Source organism: Vipera ursinii (genome assembly GCF_947247035.1).
Source record: "Vipera ursinii genome assembly, chromosome: 6".
NCBI lineage: Eukaryota > Metazoa > Chordata > Lepidosauria > Squamata > Viperidae > Vipera > Vipera ursinii.
This window is the reverse complement of record NC_139515.1, coordinates 29,813,115-29,836,319: the sequence shown is the minus strand read 5'-3', so window position 1 is coordinate 29,836,319 and position 23,205 is coordinate 29,813,115. Positions and strand designations below refer to the sequence as shown.

The 23,205-nt window shown below is 39.3% G+C and overlaps 1 protein-coding gene across 6 annotated transcripts in view; it reads left to right on the top strand.

Annotated features, from left to right (window-relative positions):
• Positions 1 to 23,205, top strand: part of FOXP2 (forkhead box P2) — a gene marked incomplete at both ends in the record, with an annotated part of 359,810 nt that overhangs the window by 288,939 nt on the left and 47,666 nt on the right. For all 6 annotated transcript variants that reach the window (XM_083366698.1, XM_083366697.1, XM_083366696.1 and 3 more), the window contains 2 exons: positions 14,362 to 14,449; positions 16,891 to 16,974. In XM_083366698.1, coding sequence (XP_083222824.1) covers positions 14,362 to 14,449; positions 16,891 to 16,974 — 172 coding nt within the window. The remainder of the gene's footprint in view (positions 1 to 14,361; positions 14,450 to 16,890; positions 16,975 to 23,205) is intronic.

Below are 23,205 nucleotides of genomic sequence, written 5' to 3'. Positions count from 1 at the left end.
TCTGAAAAAATCAGTCGAGACAAAACCTCATTGACTATTATTGTAGTCTACCATTGCTAGCCTAAAAAAGGCAGCCCAGATAAATGGAATAGTTCTCTTTAAGACTTGAACATACCAATGCAAACATTTTACAGATTTTTAGCTCTTTAAATATACAAAGAAGAAGTAGAATTAAAATGTAAACACATTTATGCCCCAATCTAGGGAAGTGAAGATTTTACATGTGTACCTATTACTAGCAATAGATGGATAGGAATGGGGAATGGAATAGAATCTCACATGCAAATATGTTTTCCATATAGTATTTGTGTCTGTACGTCATGAGCCCAGATTGTCTATGTGGAAACCCCTTTTTTGAAAACTGAAAATCCCCAGTGGTTATCTCTTTAAATGGGCAATACTCAGTCCCTCTGTTCTCATATTTTCTATCCCAAGATTCTTGTCTAAATGGCTGTCAGCCACTATTGAAAGTAGTCTAGTGCTTCCATGTTTTTAGGTCATTATCAAACAGGTGCTTGGTATACTTCAGTTTGTTAAAGAGGTGTCTATACACATTCACTGCATTGGACTACTCTTTCTCACACACTACCAAGCTAATAGATACATGTTAGATATTTTTTGATTCTTTCTAATTTAATCCCTGGTTTCTATATAGCCCATTAAGAGTTTCATCCTTTATAGTTTTATATGGCTCTCCTTTTGTCCTGTATTGGTTCATCGGTTTAGAAGCATAATTGGTTTAGAAGCATTATAACCTGGGAATAAGAAGAAGTGTTCTCTGCAGAAAGAATATCTGCTAATTCCTTTCTTGGCAGTTAATGCAGATTCCAGTTCTTCGTTTTGGATCTAAATAGTGAAAATAAATGAGGCCAGACTAAGCAATTCCTAGTCTTATCAATTTCACTTCCCAACATTACCAAATAAAACAGTAAAAAGGTTTGTTGGATGGTTGCCATTTCCCAGTTAGAAAGATAGAATACTTCTCTTCTTCTTTTTAGAAGACTACCTGTCTGAATATGAAGATATATTAATCTTATTCATATTTTTATCATACTTATGTAGTTGTCCATCTCACAAAATATAACTTACTCTTTTACTTGCTGAAATAGCAGATAAAAAAGTTTTCAAAGCAGTCTAGGGCTGGGAATGGACAATTTCTCAAACTGACCAGTACACAACCAGTGTCCTGATATGTAAAGCAACACTTCCTACCCTCTTTTACTCTAAAAGAGTTCTTCTGTAATCTGGCTGGTAGTTAGTTCTATGGAAAATTTCACATGTGGTTTGAGGCAGATCCCAGCTCAGTTTTCTGAACATATAGTGCCCCACCCCCACAGGGGGAATCATAAACAGCACTGTCATTACCTATGAACAGTTTTCATTTCTAACCATTCTTGGAGCTGCAGTGACAACTTAGAAATAAAACTCTAAATAGAATGTTGTGTTCAGAGATAATTCAGTTTCTGTTTGATCATATGAAAAAGTTAATCAGCATATTAAGCTATCTGACACCCAAAAAGGGGCTGAAAATCACCTCATGTCATTTCAGCAGATCATAATAAAATTTTGCAAAATAGCAATGAGAAGACCAAAAAGTGCATGGAGGAAAATGTAAATTTGATTTAATAAATAGCCATGATTTGTTTAACATTTTTCAGTTTTTATTATGTGCCATACATCCTAACAGTAAGTTTACTAAATGTGAAGTCAAACTGCCCCAGTTATCTGAAAATTCAATTACAATTCAATTCAGTTTTTAGATTCAACATTACCAGGTCCTAAAGTCTATTTCACTGATTGTAGAGTATCTTTTTATCAACTGATCGTCTGTATTCTCTGTCTGTTCAAATGCCTTCCAAATATTGTATCAGCACATTGTTTGTATTATATCCAGGACTCCTGTAAATGAACTTTTAAAAACCCTGAATATCTCATAAGATGTTCAGATACTGTGACTGAATAGCATATTTTTCCTATAATAGGAAGAGGAAATAGTTACTAATGGACTACTTAAATTGCATCTGAAATACATTAGGGGGAGATGATAACTATAGAGCATTGAATACAAACCAGTTAGTTTAAATATGTTTTGTACAATTCTCAGCAAAGTGAAGTGTCATTTTATAAAAATTAATTTTATGGATATAAACATTGTGGAAAGTTACTTTCCAGTTATAAATTTCTGTTTAAATTTTATTTAAGTTCTGTTATGTTTTTGTTGTTGAAAAGTAACTAGCTTGTGATTCTGTTGATAATTTGGGAAGAGGTTTTTTTTAAAAAAATAGAGAATCAGAAGCTGCAATGGAAGCTGGCTTGAGCCAAATACCAATCCAGTCAGTAGTATTCTGAATTGCACTGTTATATCTAGCATTTAGTATTTTATTCCTGGATTCTTCTGAGCAGTTAATAAAATGAAGAGTACAAGATCACACAGGCACTAACGGAACTAGCTAAGTGTCATCTGAAAATGTAACTGAAAGCAAATTGTTCCAAGATAAAATTTATGCTGTTTGCTTTTTGTTTCATGCCATTATAGAATGCTGTATATAAATCTAGAAATATTTGAATTCATTAATGCATCCTCTTCTATATTAATTATCTGTGTTCTCTTTTTTCCTAAGAATATTATCTATATCATTAAATATTAATATTCTTGCACTGGGTATGTCCACAAATATATTTTTGTCTGTTTGTTCATTGATATTTGTTCAACTAGTGCTTAGTGTCTTAAAAGAGAGGCTGAAGATATAGATACACACTTTCTACATATTGAGAAATTAATAATTATTCTCTTTGAAGGAAAGTCACTTTTCTCTTGTGCAGAGGAACTTTTGACTTTGTGGATTCATTAGTAATAAGACTTGACATTTCACACAGAACAGCTCTATGTTTAGAATGTGTTTTATGTTACTGGGAATTTCTCTGTGACCTGGCAGGCAGTTCCATCTCAAGCCTGATCTATCTTTAAAATATGAAGATGACCAGGGTTATGACAAAATTGTCCTTGTGTAGGATCTCTTTAATTACTCATGCTAGGGATACCTTGATTTACCAAGAAGCTGCAGCAAATGAAATGACTGAAAAAACAGTTCAACTTACAAAGCCTAAATTAGATCAAGAGCAAAAATGACCAATTACAGGTATTTGTCCGTGTATTGGCATATGCTCTGTGGTAAGAGAAACAAAGTAAAAGTTCTCTGCACTTTCAGACTCTTATCTGTACTATATCTTTAGGCTGCAGTGATATGTTTGTGAGATTCTTTACAGATAAAAATACTCATAATTGCTCAAGTTTTGTTGCCTACAAAGCAAAGTCTAATCAGATAATTGAAATTATAATTTGAAATCTGATCTGGGATACTTTTAATTTTAGCTTTGAAATAGTGGCATGATCTATTTGTCGGCTTGATCCAAGGCATTTTTTGGCTTTTGGCAGCTACAATATGTCTGTGCAGCTGAATTTTTGAGGTGATTAATACTTCTTTAAGAGAAGGGGTAAAAGGTAAAGGTAAAGGTTCCCCCGCACATGCGTGCTAGTCGTTTCTGACTCTAGGGGGCGGTGCTCATCTCCATTTCAAAGCCGAAGAGCCAGCGCTCGTCCGAGGACGTCTCCGTGGTCATGTGGCCGGCATGACTAGACGCCAAAGGCGCACGGAATGCTGTTACCTTCCCACCGTAGTGGTCCCTATTTTTCTACTTGAATTTTACGTGCTTTCAAACTGCTAGGTTGGCAGAAGCTGGGACGAGTAACAGGCGCTCACTCTGCTACACGGCACTCGGGATTCGACCCGTCAAACTGCCGACCTTCTGATCGACAAGCTCAGCATCCTAACCCACTGAGCCACTGCGTCCCTAGAAGAGAAGTCATCAAAATTAAAAATTATAATAAGGCCATCTCTTGATTTGTATTAAGAAACTTCAACTCAGTACCCAAATTTTATTTTTAAGGAAGATCTTGAGAAGGTAGAATATCATCCACAGAGTATCCTAGATAAAGTAGGTTATCCAGATACCTTCCAATTAGAGTTTGGTACTAGCCATGTATGGATCAGCATATCTAACATATGTTAGGTAACATATGTTATCTAGCAAACAAAACTACTTAGAGAGATCATCTTTTCATCTTCTCTCTATCATAAATTTTACTTCAGACTTCAAAAAACATTCAGTAATATGGACAGATATCAACATAGTGCACATGTATAAGACCTGAATACAAAATTTCCTTGTGTCTGATCACAGGGAACATTTGTAGCTTTTTCCTAGAATAAGTGTTGAAAATAGCATCTGTTTAACTTGCTGGTTCCTACTGGAGATAAACTAAGAACAAACTCTAAACCTAGTACTGTCTGGATTTTCTAGTTCTCCAGTTAGTCATTCAACATGCACTTCTAATCTTTCTTACAAACATCTTTCCTATAAATATCATCTAAATATCTTCGAGGATGTGGTGATAGGGCCAAATTTATTTTTCCTAGCTGTGAAAGCCCTACAGGTCAAATGAAGCTATGCTGTAAATTTTATTATGTTGTTGTTGTTGTTAGTTGCGAAGTCGTGTCCGACCCATCGCGACCCTATGGACAATGTTCCTCCAGGCTTTCCTGTCCTCTACCATCTTCTGGAGTCCATTTAAGCTCACGCCTACTGCTTCAGTGACTCCATCCAGCCACCTCATTCTCTGTCGTCCCCTTCTTCTATTGCCCTCAATCTTTCCCAGCATTAGGCTCTTCTCCAGTGAGTCCTTCCTCCTCATTAGGTGGCCAAAGTATTTGAGTTTTAGCTTCAGGATCTGGCCTTCTAAAGAGCAGTCAGGGTTGATCTCCTCTAGGACTGACCGGTTTGATCGCCTTGCAGTCCAAGGGACTCGCAGGAGTCTTCTCCAGCACCAGAGTTCAAAGGCCTCAATTCTTTTGCGCTCAGCCTTTCTTATGGTCCAACTTTCACTGCCATACATTGCAACTGGGAAGACCATAGCCTTGACTATACGCACTTTTGTTGACAGGGTGATGTCTCTGCTTTTTAGTGTGCTGTCTAGATTTGCCATGGCTTTCCTCCCGAGGAGCAAGCGTCTTTTAATTTCTTGACTACAGTCCCCATAATTTTATTATACTTCTTATGTAAATTCTAAAGTAATCGCTCCCTGACCTCATACCCTTGCTTATTTCTTTGGAATGTTAAATAAATCTAATACAGGGGGAAAAACTTCTGAAAACATACTTTAGATCTTAGCAATGGTTTGGGCCTTTAAGATCTTTAAGATCTCTTCAATAAGCTTAATATTCATTTCCTTATGTTGAAGGAATAATAAAATGGAAACATGTAGCTATGTATGCTATTAACCACTGTTCATCTCTCCAACTCTCCTATTCTAGCTGATGATGTATATAGATAGAATTGATATCTTTCTGTTTCCCTTACTTCCCCTTAATTCTCACACATTGCACAGCATAACCTTCTATATATGAACTTGCCTGTTCATATAAAAAAAAATTCCCACCAAGGCTTGTTGATGTTATTAGTCATATATATATATATATATATATATATATATATATATATATATATATATATATATATATATATATATATATATATATATATATATATATATATATATATATATATATATATATGTTTTCTGAGGTTTTCGCGGGTGCCTGTATGTGGATCCTTGGTTTTTCGGGTTTTTCTACGCGGGGAAAAACCCGAAAAACCAAGGATCCATATATATATATATATATATATATATATATATATATATATATATATATATATATATATATATATATATATATATATTATATATCCCATACATCTTATATATCCCATACATACAGACTTCAACTCAACCCTGACAAGACTGAGTGGCTGTGCATTCCGGCATCCTGGGACATTCAAAATATTCCATCTCTTCTTATGGGGGGGTGAGTCCTTACCCCCCGTGGATAGGGCTCGCAACTTGGGAGTCCTCCTAGATTCACGACTTACTCTGGAAGACCATATAGTGGCCATGACTAGGGGGGCTTTCGCCCAGGTTCGCCTGGTGCGCCAGTTGCGGCCCTATCTGGACTGGGATGCCCTGTGTACGGTCACTCATGCGCTCGTGACCTCTCGCCTGGACTACTGCAATGCTCTTTACATGGGGCTTCCCTTGAAGACCACTCGGAGGCTCCAACTGGTACAGAATGCGGCCGCGAGAGTTGTCTTGGGAGTTTCCCGGTACTCCCATGTTACACCTTTGCTCCGCGAGCTACGTTGGTTACCAGTTGTCTTCCGGGTGAGGTTCAAGGTTTTGGTTATGATCTTTAAGTCCTTACATGGCATGGGTCCGGGATACCTCGAGGACCACCTGCTGCTGGTGTAAACTCCCCTCCGCCCTGTGCATGCCCACAGAGAGGGCCTCCTCAGGGTGCCTCCGGTCAGGGAATGTCGACTGGTGGCCCCCAGGGGGAGGGCCTTCTCTGTGGGTGCTCCGGCGTTATGGAACCAACTGCCGGTTGAGCTCCAGATGGCATCGGACCTTCGCTCCTTCCAGCACGGGCTGAAGACCCACTTATTTGAACTAGCTGGTCTGGCCTGATGGGGAATATTAGGGTTTTTTAATGGTTTTTTTTTACTGTTTTTATTGTTATTGTATTTTAATTGGGCATTTGTTTAATCTCTTTTTAATTTTTGTATTGTTATTTATATATGCCCTGTTAACCGCCCTGAGTCCTTCGGGAGAAGGGCGGTATAGAAATTGAATAAATAATAATAATAATAATAATACTCCATGTACACATGCACAGACACAAAGAAGAAATCAAGAATAGATGCTGAAGATTGTTTTTCCACAAAAACAAAGTAAATATGGAATTGCTACAAGTACATGAAGATAACATTTTCTTACTCCATGTCCAAGATATATAGTTCAGTTATATTATTAATAGTACGTACTGTATTTATTCCAATTTTCCCTCAAAAAACATTCCCATTCACTTATCTTCATAACTATCCCTTGTAGAAGCATAGGCTGAAAGATGGGAAGTAATTCTAGATAATACAGACAATCTTATAGTTGGGTTAGGATTTCAAGCCTGCTCTTCCCTGTTCATCATTGGAAAAGACCCTGATGTTGGGAAAGATTGAAGGCAAAAGGAGATGGGGAAAGCAGAGGATGAGATGAGTGTCATTAGTGCAGTGGACATAACTTTAGGCAGACTCAGGGGGACAGTGGATGACAGGTGGGCCTGGTGTGGTGTGGTCCATGGGGTCATGAAGAGTCGGACCTGACTTAGTGACTGAACAACAACAACTTGCAGCCTCTGTGGCCTCTTGGCCCATCTTTCCTGACCCTTCCCATGGTTCACAGAGGAGTTGCAGGTTCTTAAAAGGGCCTAGAGTGCTGCTGGAGGAAGACAAGGGATGATTGAGACTGGACACAACCACTATTAAGGCCTGCCTCATGGCAGTAAGAGCAGCAAAACAGCATTATTTCTCCACTCTTATTGCATCCTCAGAGTGTTGCCCAACAGCCCTGTTTTGGGTCACCCTCCTGGGTCAGGGGCACTTGGGTAATCATTTGCAGTGCCATGCTCTGCACCTGATGAAAAAGTCACTCGGATTCTTTCCCAGTTGGATCTCAGGTATGGAGATAGTCCATATGAGATGCCTGGGGAGAGGTCTTGCCTGATTATCTGGGAACAGTTTGACCCTTTTGGCCCTGATGAAGTGGACGGGGTCCTCAATGATGTCAGAGCTGCCACCTGTTAGTTAAATCTTTGTCCCTCCTGGATGGCAAAAGCCTCCAGGATGAAGACTAGCAGGAGGGTCCAGGCAGTGATCAATATTTCACTAGAGGAGGAGAGATTTCTGGAGGCTTTTAAAGGGGTGTGGTTTGCCCCCTCCTTAAAAATAATCACTGCCACCTGCATGGACTCCTTTCATCCAGTTTCCAACCTTCCATTTTTGGGGAAGGTTGTGCAAAAGGTGGTGGTTTGGCAGCTTCAGAGGGTCCTGGATGAAACAGATTATTTGGACACCTTTTAGTCAGGATTCAGGCCCAGTTATGGGAATGAAATGGCATTGGTTGTGCTTGTCGATGATCTTTGGCTAGACCCTGATGGGGTAGTGCATCCACACACTCCTTGACCTCTCAGCAGCTTTCGATACCATCGAACATGGTGTCATTTTGGGTCTGGTATGGGGACTCGTGCTGGGCAACAGAGTTTTGCACTGGTTTGGCTCCTTTATCCAAGGCTAGTCCCAATTGGTGTTAAGAGAGAATGAGAAGTCCAACCCTTGGCCACTATCTTGTGGCATGCCACAGGGCTCAGTACTCTCTTCACTCCTTTTTAACATGTACATGAAACTGCTGGGTGAGATCATCTATCACTAGGACTTGAGGTATCTGCAGTATGCTGATGATACCCAACTCTATATTTCCACTCCTGGTGACTCAAGTGACGCTGTCACAATATTTGGAGGCTGTGGGAGCCTGAATGGGAGACAACAGGCTTCAACTGAACCCTGGCAAAACCAAATGGCTTTGGGTACATGGGGCCCTGAGATGAGGACTTTGTCATTTTTTTTTACCTTGGATGGGGTGGTACTACCCCAGACAAATCTGGTCTGCAACTTGGGGTTCTCCTTGACTTGTGACTCTTGTTTGAAGAGCAGGCGGCAGTCACGGCTAGGAGAGGCTTTGCAGAACTTTGAATTGTGTGCTAGTTGCAGTCTTTTCCTGGATCAGGAGTTCCTGAACTCATTTGTTTAGGCCCTAGTCATTTCATGGTTAGAATATTATAATGCACTATACATGAGGTTACCCTTGAAGAGCATTCAGAAGCTGCAGCTGGTGTGGGCAGTTCTTGGGGCTTGAAGAATGGCTCCATGAGTGTATTGGCTGCCAGTCTGCTTCTGGGTGCAATTCAAGTTGTTGGTAATGATCTTTAAAGCCTTTCATAGCATAGGTCCAGGCTACTTGAGGTACTGTCTCATCCCACTGGGATTGACCCATCCCACCTGTTGTGTACTGGGTTCGTGCTTGAGCGAAGAGATGAGGTGAGTGAGTTCAGTCAGAAACATCCTTTTATTGCTTGCAGGAACTGAACTAGGAAACAGGGCTGCAAATGCAGCTATTTATACCCTCGTCTCTAGGTGGCGACCAATAGGTTTAAAGCAACCTATTGCTGCCCTAGAAGCAGCCAATGGCAGTGCTGGAGATGGGTTGTCTGAGGAGCTGGGAGCCGTTAGCTGCTCCCTGCTTAAGCAACCTTCCAGTATCAAACCCACGTGATGCACTTAGTAAAACAAAGCCCAATACATTACACCCCTCCCCCCTATAATGTACACACATTACAGCAACAAAAGAAATAAGTACAGCAATTACAGAGTTTACAAGAATACAAAATAGTAATATGCATTGTGTACAGCATTGTTCCACATATTTGCTAATACAGAGGCTTTTCTGAACTAGCAGCAATTTTAGTGACAAACACAACATTACAGCACAATTATTTTAAGACAAAATCCTGTAAGTATGCAGGAGGTTTGTGAACCCTTGTAGATCACCTGGGGGATCCCGGCAGTTCCCAGTCTACCAGCTTGCCCGCCAGGCTGGGTAGACCAGGGTCCTTGAGTCCAAGAGAGTCTGGCTGACTCGAATTTCTCTGGCTGGCCATTCCAGGTCGGCCCACCCCAGAGTCCATTGTTTGCGTAGAGTTAGCACAGTGGCTGTATTGTTCGGGTTGACTTTCCCCATCAGACAACTCATGTTGCACTCCTGGGCTTTGCCCCTCTACGACCACCTCCCCATTGCTCTGACTGCTAAGGTCCTCAGAGCATGTGAATTGTTCGGCCTGGCTGCCGGTTTGAGGTCCTTGAATTGGACCTGGAACAAAGTCCTTGCTTTGTGGCCATTCTGGAAATTCCTCAGCTGATCAATATGGTGGCGAACAACTCGCCCGCCATCTAGGGCCACTTTGTATGAGAGAGGGCCCGAGGTTTTAGTGATTTTGCCTGGCACCCACAAGTTCCCATGCCCATAGTTCCGGGCCCACACCCCATTACCCACTTGCAACCCACTCAGAGGTCTTGGGTGAGAAGCGTCTGCTGCCCCCTTGTCTGCGTGCAACCTGTCCAGTTTTGTGATTAGTCGCCTTCCCCAACGCAGCTCTGCTAAGCTTTGGCCAGTTGCCATGTATGGCGTGGTATGCTGGCAGAGCAAAAAATCAGCCAGTCTGTGGTGCCAATCCCCAGTCACTATGCACTTCAGTGACTCCTTTGTAGTGTGCACTATTCGTTCAGCTTGCCCATTGCTAGACAGATGAAATGGAGCCGATGTTGCATGCCTAATGAGGTTAGTCCTCAAGAAGGCCTGAAATTCTGCCACTACGAACTGGGCCCCTATATCGGACACTACGATGTCCAGCAGCCCATGCATTGCAAAGAGTTTCCTAAGCACCTGGATGGTCCTAGCAGTAGTCATATTCATGATTGGAATAGCTTCCAGCCATTTAGAGTGGCTTTCAACCACCATAAAAAATAGCTGTCCCTGAAAGGGCCCAGTGAAGTTGATATGAATCTTTGACCAGGGAGTGTGTGTCTCCTCCCATCTATGGACAGGAGCATGTGGCATTTCCGACCTAGACTGCTGACATGTGTAACACCCATGTACTTGAGCTTCAATGGCTTTATCTAACCCTGGCCACCATAAATAGCTTTGTGCCAATGGTTTCATCTGAACAATACCTGGATGACCTTCATGAAGTGATTGCAGTACCCTGTTCCTTAATGAAGTGGGGACAATGACCCTACTCCCCCATAGAATACAACCCTTGTGAGCTGAGAGCTCATGTCTACATGTGAAGTAGCTCTGGAACTCGGGTCCAGTACAGTTTTCCAGCCCCCCCCCATGTCAACCCAGGCTAGCACTCTAAGTCTTGTCTGCAGCAGTTTGTGCAGCTACATCCCCCACGTGGAGGGGAAACTCCAGCAAGTCCTGAATAGACAAAATGCGGGCCTCTGGGGCTGGATCTGGCTCAATTTGAGGCAGTGGAAGCCTTCTGAGGCCATCTGCATGGCCCATATCTTTGCCGGGTTTGTGAATTAGCCTGAAACTGTAGGCCAATAAAAAGATGGACCATCTTAACATCCTAGGGGATGAGATGTGGGGTGTCTGTCTGTCTGTAGTGAATAACCCCAATAGCGGTTTATGGTCTGTGAAGACCGTGAAGTCCCTGCCATACAAGTAGTCATGGAATTTTTTTTACCCCAGCTATAATGGCCAATGCCTCTTTATCATTTTGTGTGTAATTACGCTCTGCGGAGGACAGTGTCCTGGAATAGAAAGCAATTGGGACTTGAGTCTCCAAGTGGCTTAAAACAGCCCCCACCCCATATGGGGATGCATCACATGCAAGGCACACCGGCATCGACTCTTTAAAATGGGTGATCATAGAACTGGTGGACAGTAGGGCCTTCAGTGCCTTAAAGCTGCTTTCATGTACCTTGGTCCATTTCCAAGCAGTATTTTTATCCAAGAGCCAGTGCAACAGCTCTGCCACTGTGGCCTTGTTAGGAAGGAATGCATGATAAAAATTTAGGAGGCCTATGAATGCCTGAAGCTCTCCCTTTGTTTTAGGGCTGGGTGCCATCTGAATGGCCTTCAATTTCGACTCGGCAGGGTGGATGCCTTCGGCATCAATACAGAAACCCAAGAACTCAGTTGAAGGGACTCCAATGCTACACTTGTTTTTCTTAAGTTTAAGGCCCACTTCATGAAGCCATTGAAGGACAGCTCTGAGCCTCCTTGCAAGCACCTCAGTGGACTCACCGGCGATGAGCACATTGTCAAAATAGGGGCAGACCCCTGGAATTCCCTTAAGCGTGCGCTCCATAATGCCTTGAAAAATGCCAGGGGCTACGCTAACCCCTAATTGCAGGCATTTTACTTTAAAAGCCCCTCTGTGAGTTACAATAGTCTGTGCCATGGCTGTGGCCTCGTCCACAGGAAGCTTTTGGTAAGCCCGAGCCAAATCTAACTTTGTGAAAACAGTACCCCCTTGTAGTGATGCCAGGATGTGGCTCACTACTGGCACTGGGTACGCATGCTGTTTGAGTGCATGATTAATTGTGCACTTGTAATCAGCGCAAATTCTGACCTCTCCGTTGGCTTTTAGTGGCATGACAATTGGGGTTTCCCATTCACCCCATCAATGGGCTGTAGTACCCCCTGTTCGACAAGCTTATCCAATTCAGCGTCTATCTTGTGTTTAAGCACAAATGTGACTCTACGAGGTTTAATCCTGACCGGAATTACAGTAAGATCTAGTTTAAATGTTATTGGCGGACCCTTGTAAGTCCCTAGACCTGAGTCAAACACATTTGCGAACTCCTAGCATACTGCCACTAGACTCGCAACTTGCATACAGTTGATACCGGTGACTTGAATGCCTAATGCATCAAACCAATCGAGGCCGATCAGGCTCATTCGCTGACCCCCTACTACGACAATGTCCAGGTGCCCAGAAAACCCCTTAAATTTGACGGCCAGTGTGGCCTCGCCTTTGACTACGACTCTAGTATTCTGAAAGTCTGTCAGGATAATGTCAGATGGCCTGGCCCATCTCTTGCTGTGATTGCAGATGAAATTGAATGTTTCAAGTGATATAATGGACACGGCTGAGCCCGTGTCAAGCTCTATCTTGCAAGGGACCCCTTGCAGCTCGACCTGAAGTCGAAATTTCAGCTTAATGGGGCAGCGAGCTCCCGTGTGGCAAACGCTACTACAGCTGGAGCAAAACCCTACACTAAACTGCCCTGGGGCCCTGGTACCTCTCATGACTGGAATGTCCAACTGGCAATTCGATTGTCGGTCCTTCTGGTGACCTCTGCAGACAGATGCAATGTGGCCGGTCTTCCCACAGGCCCAGCACATGACTGTCTGGAACCTACAGTCCATGCGTTGGTGGCGGCCACCACACCCTGGGCACCTAAGGAAGGGATCTGCCTTGTAAGTTGTCCCTTGTTGCTTGGAAGCAACATACATCCTTCAATTATATTGCATATTTTTTTTTAAAGTGAAATAAGCTTGAAAACTTAAACAGGGCACTTACTTTTCTTTAAAAAATGAATGTTCTGTTCAATCAACTATTTGGTAAGCCTAGTAAGAAACGTGCTTATATTTTTTTCCCCCTAGGACTGTAAGATATTTATGAAGATATAGGTGTAGAAATTGCAAGTTGCTTTATCAAGCAGAATATTTTCCCTGTATAAGTAAATAATGACTTGCTAAATATATTGTCATACATAGCGTCTTCTCTTTAATAAAGTTTAACCCAAGCAAATTTATACTAATTACATTTGTATTTTATTTGCATTCTTTCATCTATACTTCTCAATTTTTCAATTCTGTATCCTTTGCCTTTTTGCATTGCTCATCCAGAAATGCATTCATAGGCTATACATGTTGAAAGGTAAACATAATGTTATCTGTTTTCATTGACAATACCCAAATGTTATTACCCAAATGGATTAACATTTGTGCTCTTATCATGTCAAGGAGAGGTAAGGGGAAAGGCATCTGAGTAAAAGTCAAAATTACATTATGTCACATATATCATATGAATTTGTCATTATAATTAGTACCATTTTGTAGCAGCATCATGATACATGTGATATTACTTTACTCTTATTATAGGTATCCATGATTAGCTCTTTTATAAAAGAAATGTTAAATTTGTTCCCCTTGTCATTGTACATTTGTGCACCCTTTTCTTGTGTCTCTGATTATATCTTATAGTCAGGACCAAGACTGCTCAGTTACATTTCCCAAGCCTTGGTGGAGCAGTGGGCTAATGCCTCCTTAAGTAACACCAGCTGCCTGCAATTAGTGCAGGTTCGAGTCCCACCAGGCTCAAGGTTGACTCAGCCTTCCATCCTTCCGAGGTAGGTAAAATGAGGACCCAGATTGTTGGGGGCAATAAGCTGACTTTGTAATAATGCCGCTTGGGGGGGGGCAAAAGCCCTAATAAGCAGGCATATACTGTACATAGAATGAAGGCTATCGCTAAGCACATTGATTTGTGCTTTAGATTGTAAGCCACCCTGAGTCTTCGGAGAAGGGTGGGATATAAATGGGATTTTTAAAAAAACTACTTTGCAGGGAATTTCATTTGGGAAATAGTGAAGTTTCTTGCAAGGTAGTTCTATTATGCCTGTTACAGCAGTTTAGATTTGGATTGGGTTTCCAATATCTAGCTTTCTGACATAAGAATTATGTTTACAGAACACACACACAGAGAAAGAGGCAGTAGGATTGAGAAGGTTATCAATGTCTACCTATTGTTCTATCTTTTTAATTATTTCTTCTTTTACTAGGCACCTTAATAATGAACATGCATTGGATGACCGAAGCACTGCTCAGTGTCGGGTGCAAATGCAGGTGGTCCAACAATTAGAAATACAGGTTCGAGAATATTTCCATATTCTAAATATATTTTTCCTTGAGAAAATTGTCTTAATTTTTTATGGAATTATATATACATGGGTTAACATTTATGAATGTGTTTTAATATCTATTTGTATGTTTTGAAATAAATTAAATTCTAAATACTAATTAACTATCCTAAGCAATGCAATTTAAACATCTACTCAGAAAAGAGCCACTGAATTCAAAGAGTATTTTTTTCTAAATAAGCACACATGAGTTTTGATTTCAGTTACGTTAAAAATTGGTTTTAGCTATCATTTTTTTAACGTTTATTGGTAATTGTACCTTTAGGAAATAGGATGTCTGGGGTGATAAGTCATTATGCAAATCTGGATTAATTTATTTTCTATAGCCATTGTATTTATATAAATTGTGAACACCTTCTAAAGCAACTATTCATAAATATAAACATAAACATAACATCATAAATATATGCCAATATCATCAATCTGCAACTAAACATTTAACCTTAACACTTCTCTGTACTATCTTCCATATTATGTTTCTGTACATTCTAGTGATGGTCAAAATTCTTGAAAACTTGTAGACAAGTCTTCATGATTCTTTGGAGAATCATAAGCCCATATTTTTAAAATCTAGAAATTTTACTCCTAATTCACATAATGGCTTTGATTTTGTTTTAGTTTTGATGGTTCTCAGTATAATGTACATTTGGACATCTAAGAATAGTGTAGGTGCTCTCCGCTTTAAAAAAACCCCTAACATTATCATTCTTAAAATGACTAATGAAAATCAGCTCTCAGAATCATCCTTTTACATATAGATTCAATAATTCAGGAGATGGGGTGAGAAGGGAAAGACAATTTGCTAGAAATTTTTCATTTAGTATAACTGGAGAGAACCCCACCAGACCCAGGGCATATGATAGCTAACAACAGGAGCCAATAAAATAATAAAGACGTAAACGTGGCAATCAAATGTTTAGTTGAGGTAGAAAATTTCATAAATAATGTTTTAGACCAAAAGAAACTCTAACAGAATTATATTATTTTAGTACAGATCAGTTAAACTGTAATCTATTTAAAACATGTCTTCTTTTATAGCCCTAAACAGTTATCATTTTACATTTTGTGCTCATTCTGCAAAAGTGATAGCTGTCATAGTATGGAAAAGTCTCATAATATAAACCTGGGTTGTATGGGTTTGGGGCTGTGGAGTTTTGTTTTAAAACAAGCATGGTTAACCTCTTTGGATTTCTGTTTTTGGCCTGCAAATTAAACAGTTGGAAATGAAATAACTGTAGTGACATGCTTTTCCATTTTATGTACGAGGACCTGGCTTTATTTACCCATCCAAATCCTCTCGCTCTGTGTGTGTATGCAATTATTGCAAACATGTCTATTTTATACTAATCAGTACCTTATTCTGAATCCAGCACAAAACACAAGGACAATTGTTTATTAGTTTGGCATGGAAAATAAGATTTTACACTAAAGTTTTAGAGTATTCATTTAATGCATTGTTTTAGTGTATTAAAGTTAATCTTACTTGGATAATGCTTTTAGGATTTTTATGTGTATGATACTATTTGGGCCTTTAAAAATTGAATGATCATTTATTTTTGCATTTTAGATACACAAATCTAAATATTGTTGAATACTATATTATAATATAGTATAACCAAAGGAGAGGGCTTCATATAATCCTGGTCCTTTTGTGAACCATGTTGAATGCTTTCTTGAAGAGCAATTTACATTTACAAATATGCTGTGATATAAAAGTCTCAATGGACTTTCTGCTTTCAAGGTGACCAATTATGAGTTTTTCCCTCCCCCCCTCTTTTGTATTACTGTGGAAAAGTAAGGTCCATCAGTTGTAATGAGACCCAGAACAGTGTAGATGTCAGTTTAGTGGCAGAGTTCAACATTTCACACTGCCTGGTCCCTGTCACTCTATTGAATTAGATTGATTATGGTATATTGCAGGGGGCACTAACTGAACCTCATGGGAATGGATGAAAAGTATAGAGAGTCTTGGCAGGCACCATGCTATGAGAACCCTTCACCTCTTCACAGCTGTTGGTGCTAGCCCATTGCTAATAGTGTCCATAAGACTGCAAAGAGACACTATGCGCCATCTAATTTACAGACCTAGTAACTTCCTACTGTTGAGTCAGTAATGACCTCAATTCTCTTATTGACAAAAAGATGAAGTATTATTTGTTTTCTCTGACCTTTTAAACATGACAAAACTATACAGCTTTCTTCTTTCTCTCTCCCCAGTCCTGAAAATCCAAGTTCCCTTTCCCTCTCTATAAACGTTTTCACTGACATAGGCTTTGATATGCAGGAACATTACTCCATAACAGTCTCCAAAGATAAGATGTATCGTATGAAATAAAATAGCTGTTATTAGTCATTTCTAAAATGCTTCTGATCTTACTCTTTCTTTAACAGCTTTCTAAAGAACGTGAACGTCTTCAGGCAATGATGAACCACTTGCACATGCGACCTTCGGAGCCCAAGCCATCTCCAAAACCTGTAAGTGCATATTGCTTTATAAACAGTAAATAGGTCTATAAAATGTAACAGACTAAGAAAATGAGCAATTTACCGACAGTTGGAAAACAATAAGCGTGATAAAAATATGGCAATAAAATGAAGGTAAAATGCAATCGCTTGTCAAATTGCACGTTTCCTTAAAAGTAATGCTATCTTTTACAAAATATGTCCAATCTATGCCATAGGGACACTAAACAAAGTACACCTGTAAGTGCACAAATGACTCCCTTTCTGCTGAAGCTAGAAAGAATATCATTTTTGAAATAGACTCACAAATATTAAAAAGAAAGCTGTTTTGAAAGACCTGAAATTCAGTTGACTCAGAAGTACTAAACAAAAAGGCTATATAAATACATGGGTTAGTGTTGTAGTTTGCCCTATCATTTAAAATATCCATCAGAATAGGCATTGCGTTTTGCAATATATTTGTCATTGGTGAGAATCAAATTGTTCATCTGATGTCATCAATGCCACAGTGATATCTCCTCCACTTTTGACAAAGATGTGAGTTACTGATATATCACTGCCTGTTTCTAAATTAGAACTGATAATGGAATAAAATATGGAAACTTTTTCAATAGCCTTCTAATATATTTGCAGGATATATATACATCTCAGTGTAAGTATGTCAGGCTACACCACTTCCATCATATAATTTGATAAAAATTAATTCTCGCAAGACTACATTGGAATACTGTGTCCATTTCTGATCACCATGATACAAAAAAGATATCCCTTCCAGATTTATGATTCTATGTTCTATGTAATCAATAATCTTTGAAAAAATAGAGAAAAACAGCATACAATTTTTAAAAAAGCATTCTTGTATATTACAGCCTCCTAAATATTCCTTAAAACAATGTATTTTTTTCCAGAACTGCACAAGACTTTGTTTTAAAGCATATTCTTAGGATTATCTGATATGGAGAGCAGAAATCAAGACAACAATTAACAATCACCAAAGTGTGATTCTTTGAACTTTTTCACCTCCAAACTGATTGCCCTGTGGTTCCTAACTTGGTGGTTGCCCCTGTCGATTTTCAGTGAGTGGTAGCATTTTTATATACAGTGCATTCAGAAAGTATTCAGACCCCCTTCACTTTTGTCAATTTTGTTATGCTGCACCTGAAATCCATTTTTTTCCTCATTATTTTATTTATTTTTATTTTATTTTAATTCCATTTATATCCCGCCCTTCTCCGAAGACTCAGGGCGGCTTACAAGCTTAGCAGTAGCCTTCATTCTATGTATATGCCTGCTTATTAGGGCTTTCACACACACCCCAAGCGGCATTATTACAAAGTCAGCTTAATTGCCCCCAACAATCTGGGTCCTCATTTTACCTACCTCGGAAGGATGGAAGGCTGAGTCAACCTTGAGCCTGGTGGGATGCGAACCTGCACTAATTGCAGGCAGCTGGTGTTACTTAAGGAGGCATTAGCACACTGCTCCACCAAGGCTCTTATTAATCAATACTCAATACTCCATAACGACAAAGTGAAAACAGAATTTTAGAAATGCCTGTAAATTTACTAAAAAAAAAATGAAATATCACATTGGCATAAGTAAACCCTTCACTCAGTACTTTGGTTGAAACACTGTTGGCAGCAGTTACAGCCTCGAGTCTTTTTAGGTATGACGTGACAAGCTTTGCACAACTGGATTGAAGGATTTTCTACCATTCTTCCTTGCAAATCTTCTCAAGCTCAATCAGGTTGGGTGGCAACCATCAGTGGACAGCCATTTTCAGGTTCTTAAAGAGATGTTCAATAGGATTCAAGTCAGGGCTCTGGCCAGGCCACTCTAGAACATTCAGAGTTATCCCTAAGCCATTCCTGTGTTGTCTTGGCTGTGTGGTTAGGATCATTGTCATGTTTGAAAGTTAACCTTCAGTCCAGTTCGAGATCTTGAATGCTGTGGAACAGGTTTTCATTGAAGATATTCCTATACTTTGCTCCATTTAGCTTTCCCTTAACCCTGACCAATCTTCCAGTCCCTGCTGCTGGAAAACACCCCCACAGCATGATATTTCCACCACCATGTTTCACTGTTGGGATGATATTGGGCAGGTGATGAGCGGTGCCTGCTTTCCTCCAGATATAACATTTAGAATTGTGGCCAAACAGTTCAATCTTGGTTTCATCAGACCAGAGAATCTTGTTCCTCACAGTCTGAGAGTGCTTCAGGTACTTTTTTGCAAACTCCAAGCAGGCTTTAATGTGCTTTGCACTGAGAAGAGGCTTCCATTTAGCCACTCTGCCACAAGGCCTGGATCGTGGAGGGCTGCAGTGATGGTTGTCCTTCTGGAATTCTGTCCCATCTCCACACAAGCTCCCTGGAGCTCAGTCAGAGTGACCATTGGGTACTTGGTTACTTCTTTTACTAAGGCCCTTCTTCCCCGATTGCTCAATTTGACTGAACAACTAGTTCTTGGAAGAGTCCTGGTTGTGCCAAACTTCTTCCTTTTGTGAATTATGGAGGCCATTCTGCTCTTAGGAACCTTCAATGTAGCAGAACTTTTACTGTAGCCTTCCCCATATCTGTGCCTTGCAATAATCCTCTCTCTGAGCTCTGCAGGCTGTTCCTTTTACCTCATGGCTTTTGCTCTGTTACTGTATGCATTGTCAGCTGTGAGGTCTTCTATAGAGTGGTGTGTGCCTTTCCAAATCATGTCCAATCAATTTAATTTACCATAGGTGGATTCCAATCAAGGTATAGGAACATGGCAGCAACTATCAAGAGAAATAGGAGGCACTAGAGCAAAATTTCATGTGTTGCTGCAAAGGGACTGAATAATTGTGCCAATGTGATATTTTTAAAATAAATTTACAGACATTTCTAAACTTCTGTTTTCACTTTGTCATTATGGACTACTGAGTGCAGATTAATAAGAACAAATATTATTGTCAACAACTGTAGAATCAGGCTGCAACATACCAAAACTGACAAAAGTGAAGGGGTTCTGAATACTTTCTGAATGTACTGTATATATGTGGGTCTTAAACATTTGTGTTGTTTTCCATAATTGACTGTTTATTGCTTTAAGTATAAGTTTGCTCTATAGCACTAAATATGTGTGCTTTTAGATTTTTTTCAAAGGATTGCTTTTGTTAGTTTTTAGTATCTTCACTTGGCTCCCAAGTATTACTTAACATTGTAGAAAATGCATGGGAAATATTTTTGCATTACAGAATTATTTTAATGTCAGTGAATTCATTACAAACTTTAGAACTATCCCATATTTACTGTTTTGACTCTCATTACAATCAAGTTATTTTTCTACTGTTTTCTATAGTATAAGATAGATATTCACATCACAGAGTAATTGTCTCATAAATCCATCAGGATCTGCAGCTTGTTCTTTTCCAATTAATTATTCAATCAGTAGTTTTTTTAAAACTCCAGCAGCATGGTTACATCTACACTAATAAAGAATTTTCAGCCTATAATCCAAAACAGAATTTGAATGAATAATATAATTGAAGTATTACATTACATAAACCAGACATGAAAGAATTGCTAATTGTGTTTGATAGTGGGCAATTAATACAGAATCTTAGATGAGCAATTTAAAGTGAAAGCACAGTTTAAAGTTCCCTTTGGAACTAGAGATATCTGAACTAGTGAACTAATACTGTTGTCAAATTGGTTTGAGAGAAAAGTGGTCAATACCACACACCCCCAAAAAAAAAAAACAAAAAAAGCCCCTAAAATTTATACACTGTACAAAATAAGCTTCAAAATTAATATGATAATAGAGATTTATGGTCTCGTGCAGTGGTTCAGTTAAGATGGCCCACACATTTGATAAATATTAATAGCATGAATTTATTACCAAGGAGAAATGAGTTCTGTTGGTTCATCACTGCACCCTTAACAGCTATCAGTACATGAACACAAGGTGCAACCGCAGTGTCTATTATATGACCCCATTTACTCTCTGAATGGTACTTCATTAAATGGTACCTTTTGGCCATGCTATGGATGGATGAAAATCAAAGTTATCAAGGCTGCGAGTCCAGAATAATGAGTTTTACCCAACCTTGAATATATTCAGATGAGCTGAGGTGGCTAAGTGATCATCCTAGGTTTTATATGCTTTTCTTTAATTAATAATAAATTCTATTTTATCACCTCACAGTTGCATGCCTACAAATATGTCATGCTTATTATTGCTGGCTAGAAGAATAACTTACCGTAACACTGTAAACATATAGGTTGACATATCCTTCTCATCCGCCGGGGCCTGAAGACCTGGCTCTTCGAGCTCTCGGGCCCAGACTGAGGAGGAATTTTTAATTTGGGGTTCTTTTTTAACTGACTACAGGGTTAATTTAATTTTTTTTAATTTGGTTCTTAATTTTTGTATTTTGGATTTTTAATTCCCTGTAAACCGCCCTGAGTCCTCAGGGAATAGGGCGGTATATAAATACAATTAAATAAATAAATAAATAAATATATGCTAACCCTAGCATTTCCAAACCTGTCTGTACTTTATCAATAGGTTTGTAGCATGTACAATCTTCCCATAGAACTTTATTTTATTTTCATTGTGATTAAAAAATGAGGTGGGAAATAGTGGAATATCAATTTAAAGTAAATGTGTATGTATGTGTTTGTGTATTTGATAAATGAAATAAAATATACTATTGACATGTCAGTTTAGAATTTGTAGTAGTATATGTATTACATTACTACTCTGCTATGTAGTAGCAAGAATTCATATTGCTTTGATTTATATACTTACACAAAATCAAAGATTCTTTTGTACCTCTTGGACAGACTAAAACATTTCACCCGTGTACTGAAGACAGCAGTGAGCAAAATCATTCTATTTTCCTTCCTTCCTCTAACCCCATATGTATTTAACAAAGAAAAACAGTTTGTGACTTATAAGGAACAGACGCACTCGGGATGCCTTGAGGGTGCCAGTCGTTATTATTAGACTGCTAATGCTCTTCTGCTGGCTGCTGCCCATGAAAGCAGAACAATTAGCTAGCATATGTTAATTTTTGCTTCCCTAACAAATCTCTCTCCTGACTAGATGTGTAAAACAAATCCACAAAGAAAGATCAATTAAAGTTCTATGCCATTGAAAAGCAGTTTATCTTAAGTGTATTTGGGTTCTAAAAAGCAGGTATTACTAGTGTAAAAACCAAATCATCTCTGTTTAGTCCATCAAGGCACATCTACTGCCCAGCTTCTGTTCATTTCAGTGCTAGATAATGCATGAGATAATATCCCTATAGACAGTGCTCTTTCTATAATTTCAACAAGCCACCTTTCACTTCTACATATAGAATTATTGTAGTTGATGGGTATCAACCAAGGAGAAGGCAGAAATCGTTTGGTTACTGACATGATTATCCATTTTGCTAATTGGATGCTATTTATGACAAAAGATGTATGGTAAATATGACAGAGTTAATATGCATTTTTGATAATGAGTAGCAAGGCTTTTCTTGCTGAGGGGTGTAATGAAGGAAACACTGTTAAACAGCTTGCATATATTTTCACCTTCTTTCTTTTTTTCTCCCCACTGTGACATCCTCTTTCTAGGGTACATCAGCCATAAGTGACACTGTAATCATAAATTGAAAATGATACTTCCAGAGGAATTGGCAAACTTGACATTTCATTATATTTGTTAACACATGCCACAAATGATTGTTAGTGAAGAAATTCCATTTCCCTCTCTCCATCTCCAATCAGATTTAATTTGAAAATTTTCAGCCTCCTCTGGCTAATTTGCAATTAAGACAATTTTGTTTGAATATGTAGTAATGTCATTACCATTCCACAAAATTAGCAAGGAGACTAAAGGTCAGTGTAAAATTTTCCAGCTGGCTGGAGCCTCTCAGCTGAGATTTGGGGCTGAAGAAAGGAAATCCAGCAGCAGCACAATAGGAACTTATTTTGAGTCACTTTGGCCAAAATTACAAGCACCTCTGTGTTCTCATCCTGGGGCTTCAACTGGTGATAGCCTGCCCTGCAAAAGAACCTGTCAATAATAAACTACAGGATACTTTTACAGGGGTAGACTATTAGTCAAGTCTAGTAGGACTGGCAGAATAGTTCCAAGTAACATTAATTATATTTCTTATGATGCAGTTTCATCTTGTAATTAGCTGAGCTTGGTTTTTACCTCTTGCAGCTTATTAGTGGCTACACAACCATAGAAAGATTCTTTTCTCATCCATCAAACCATTT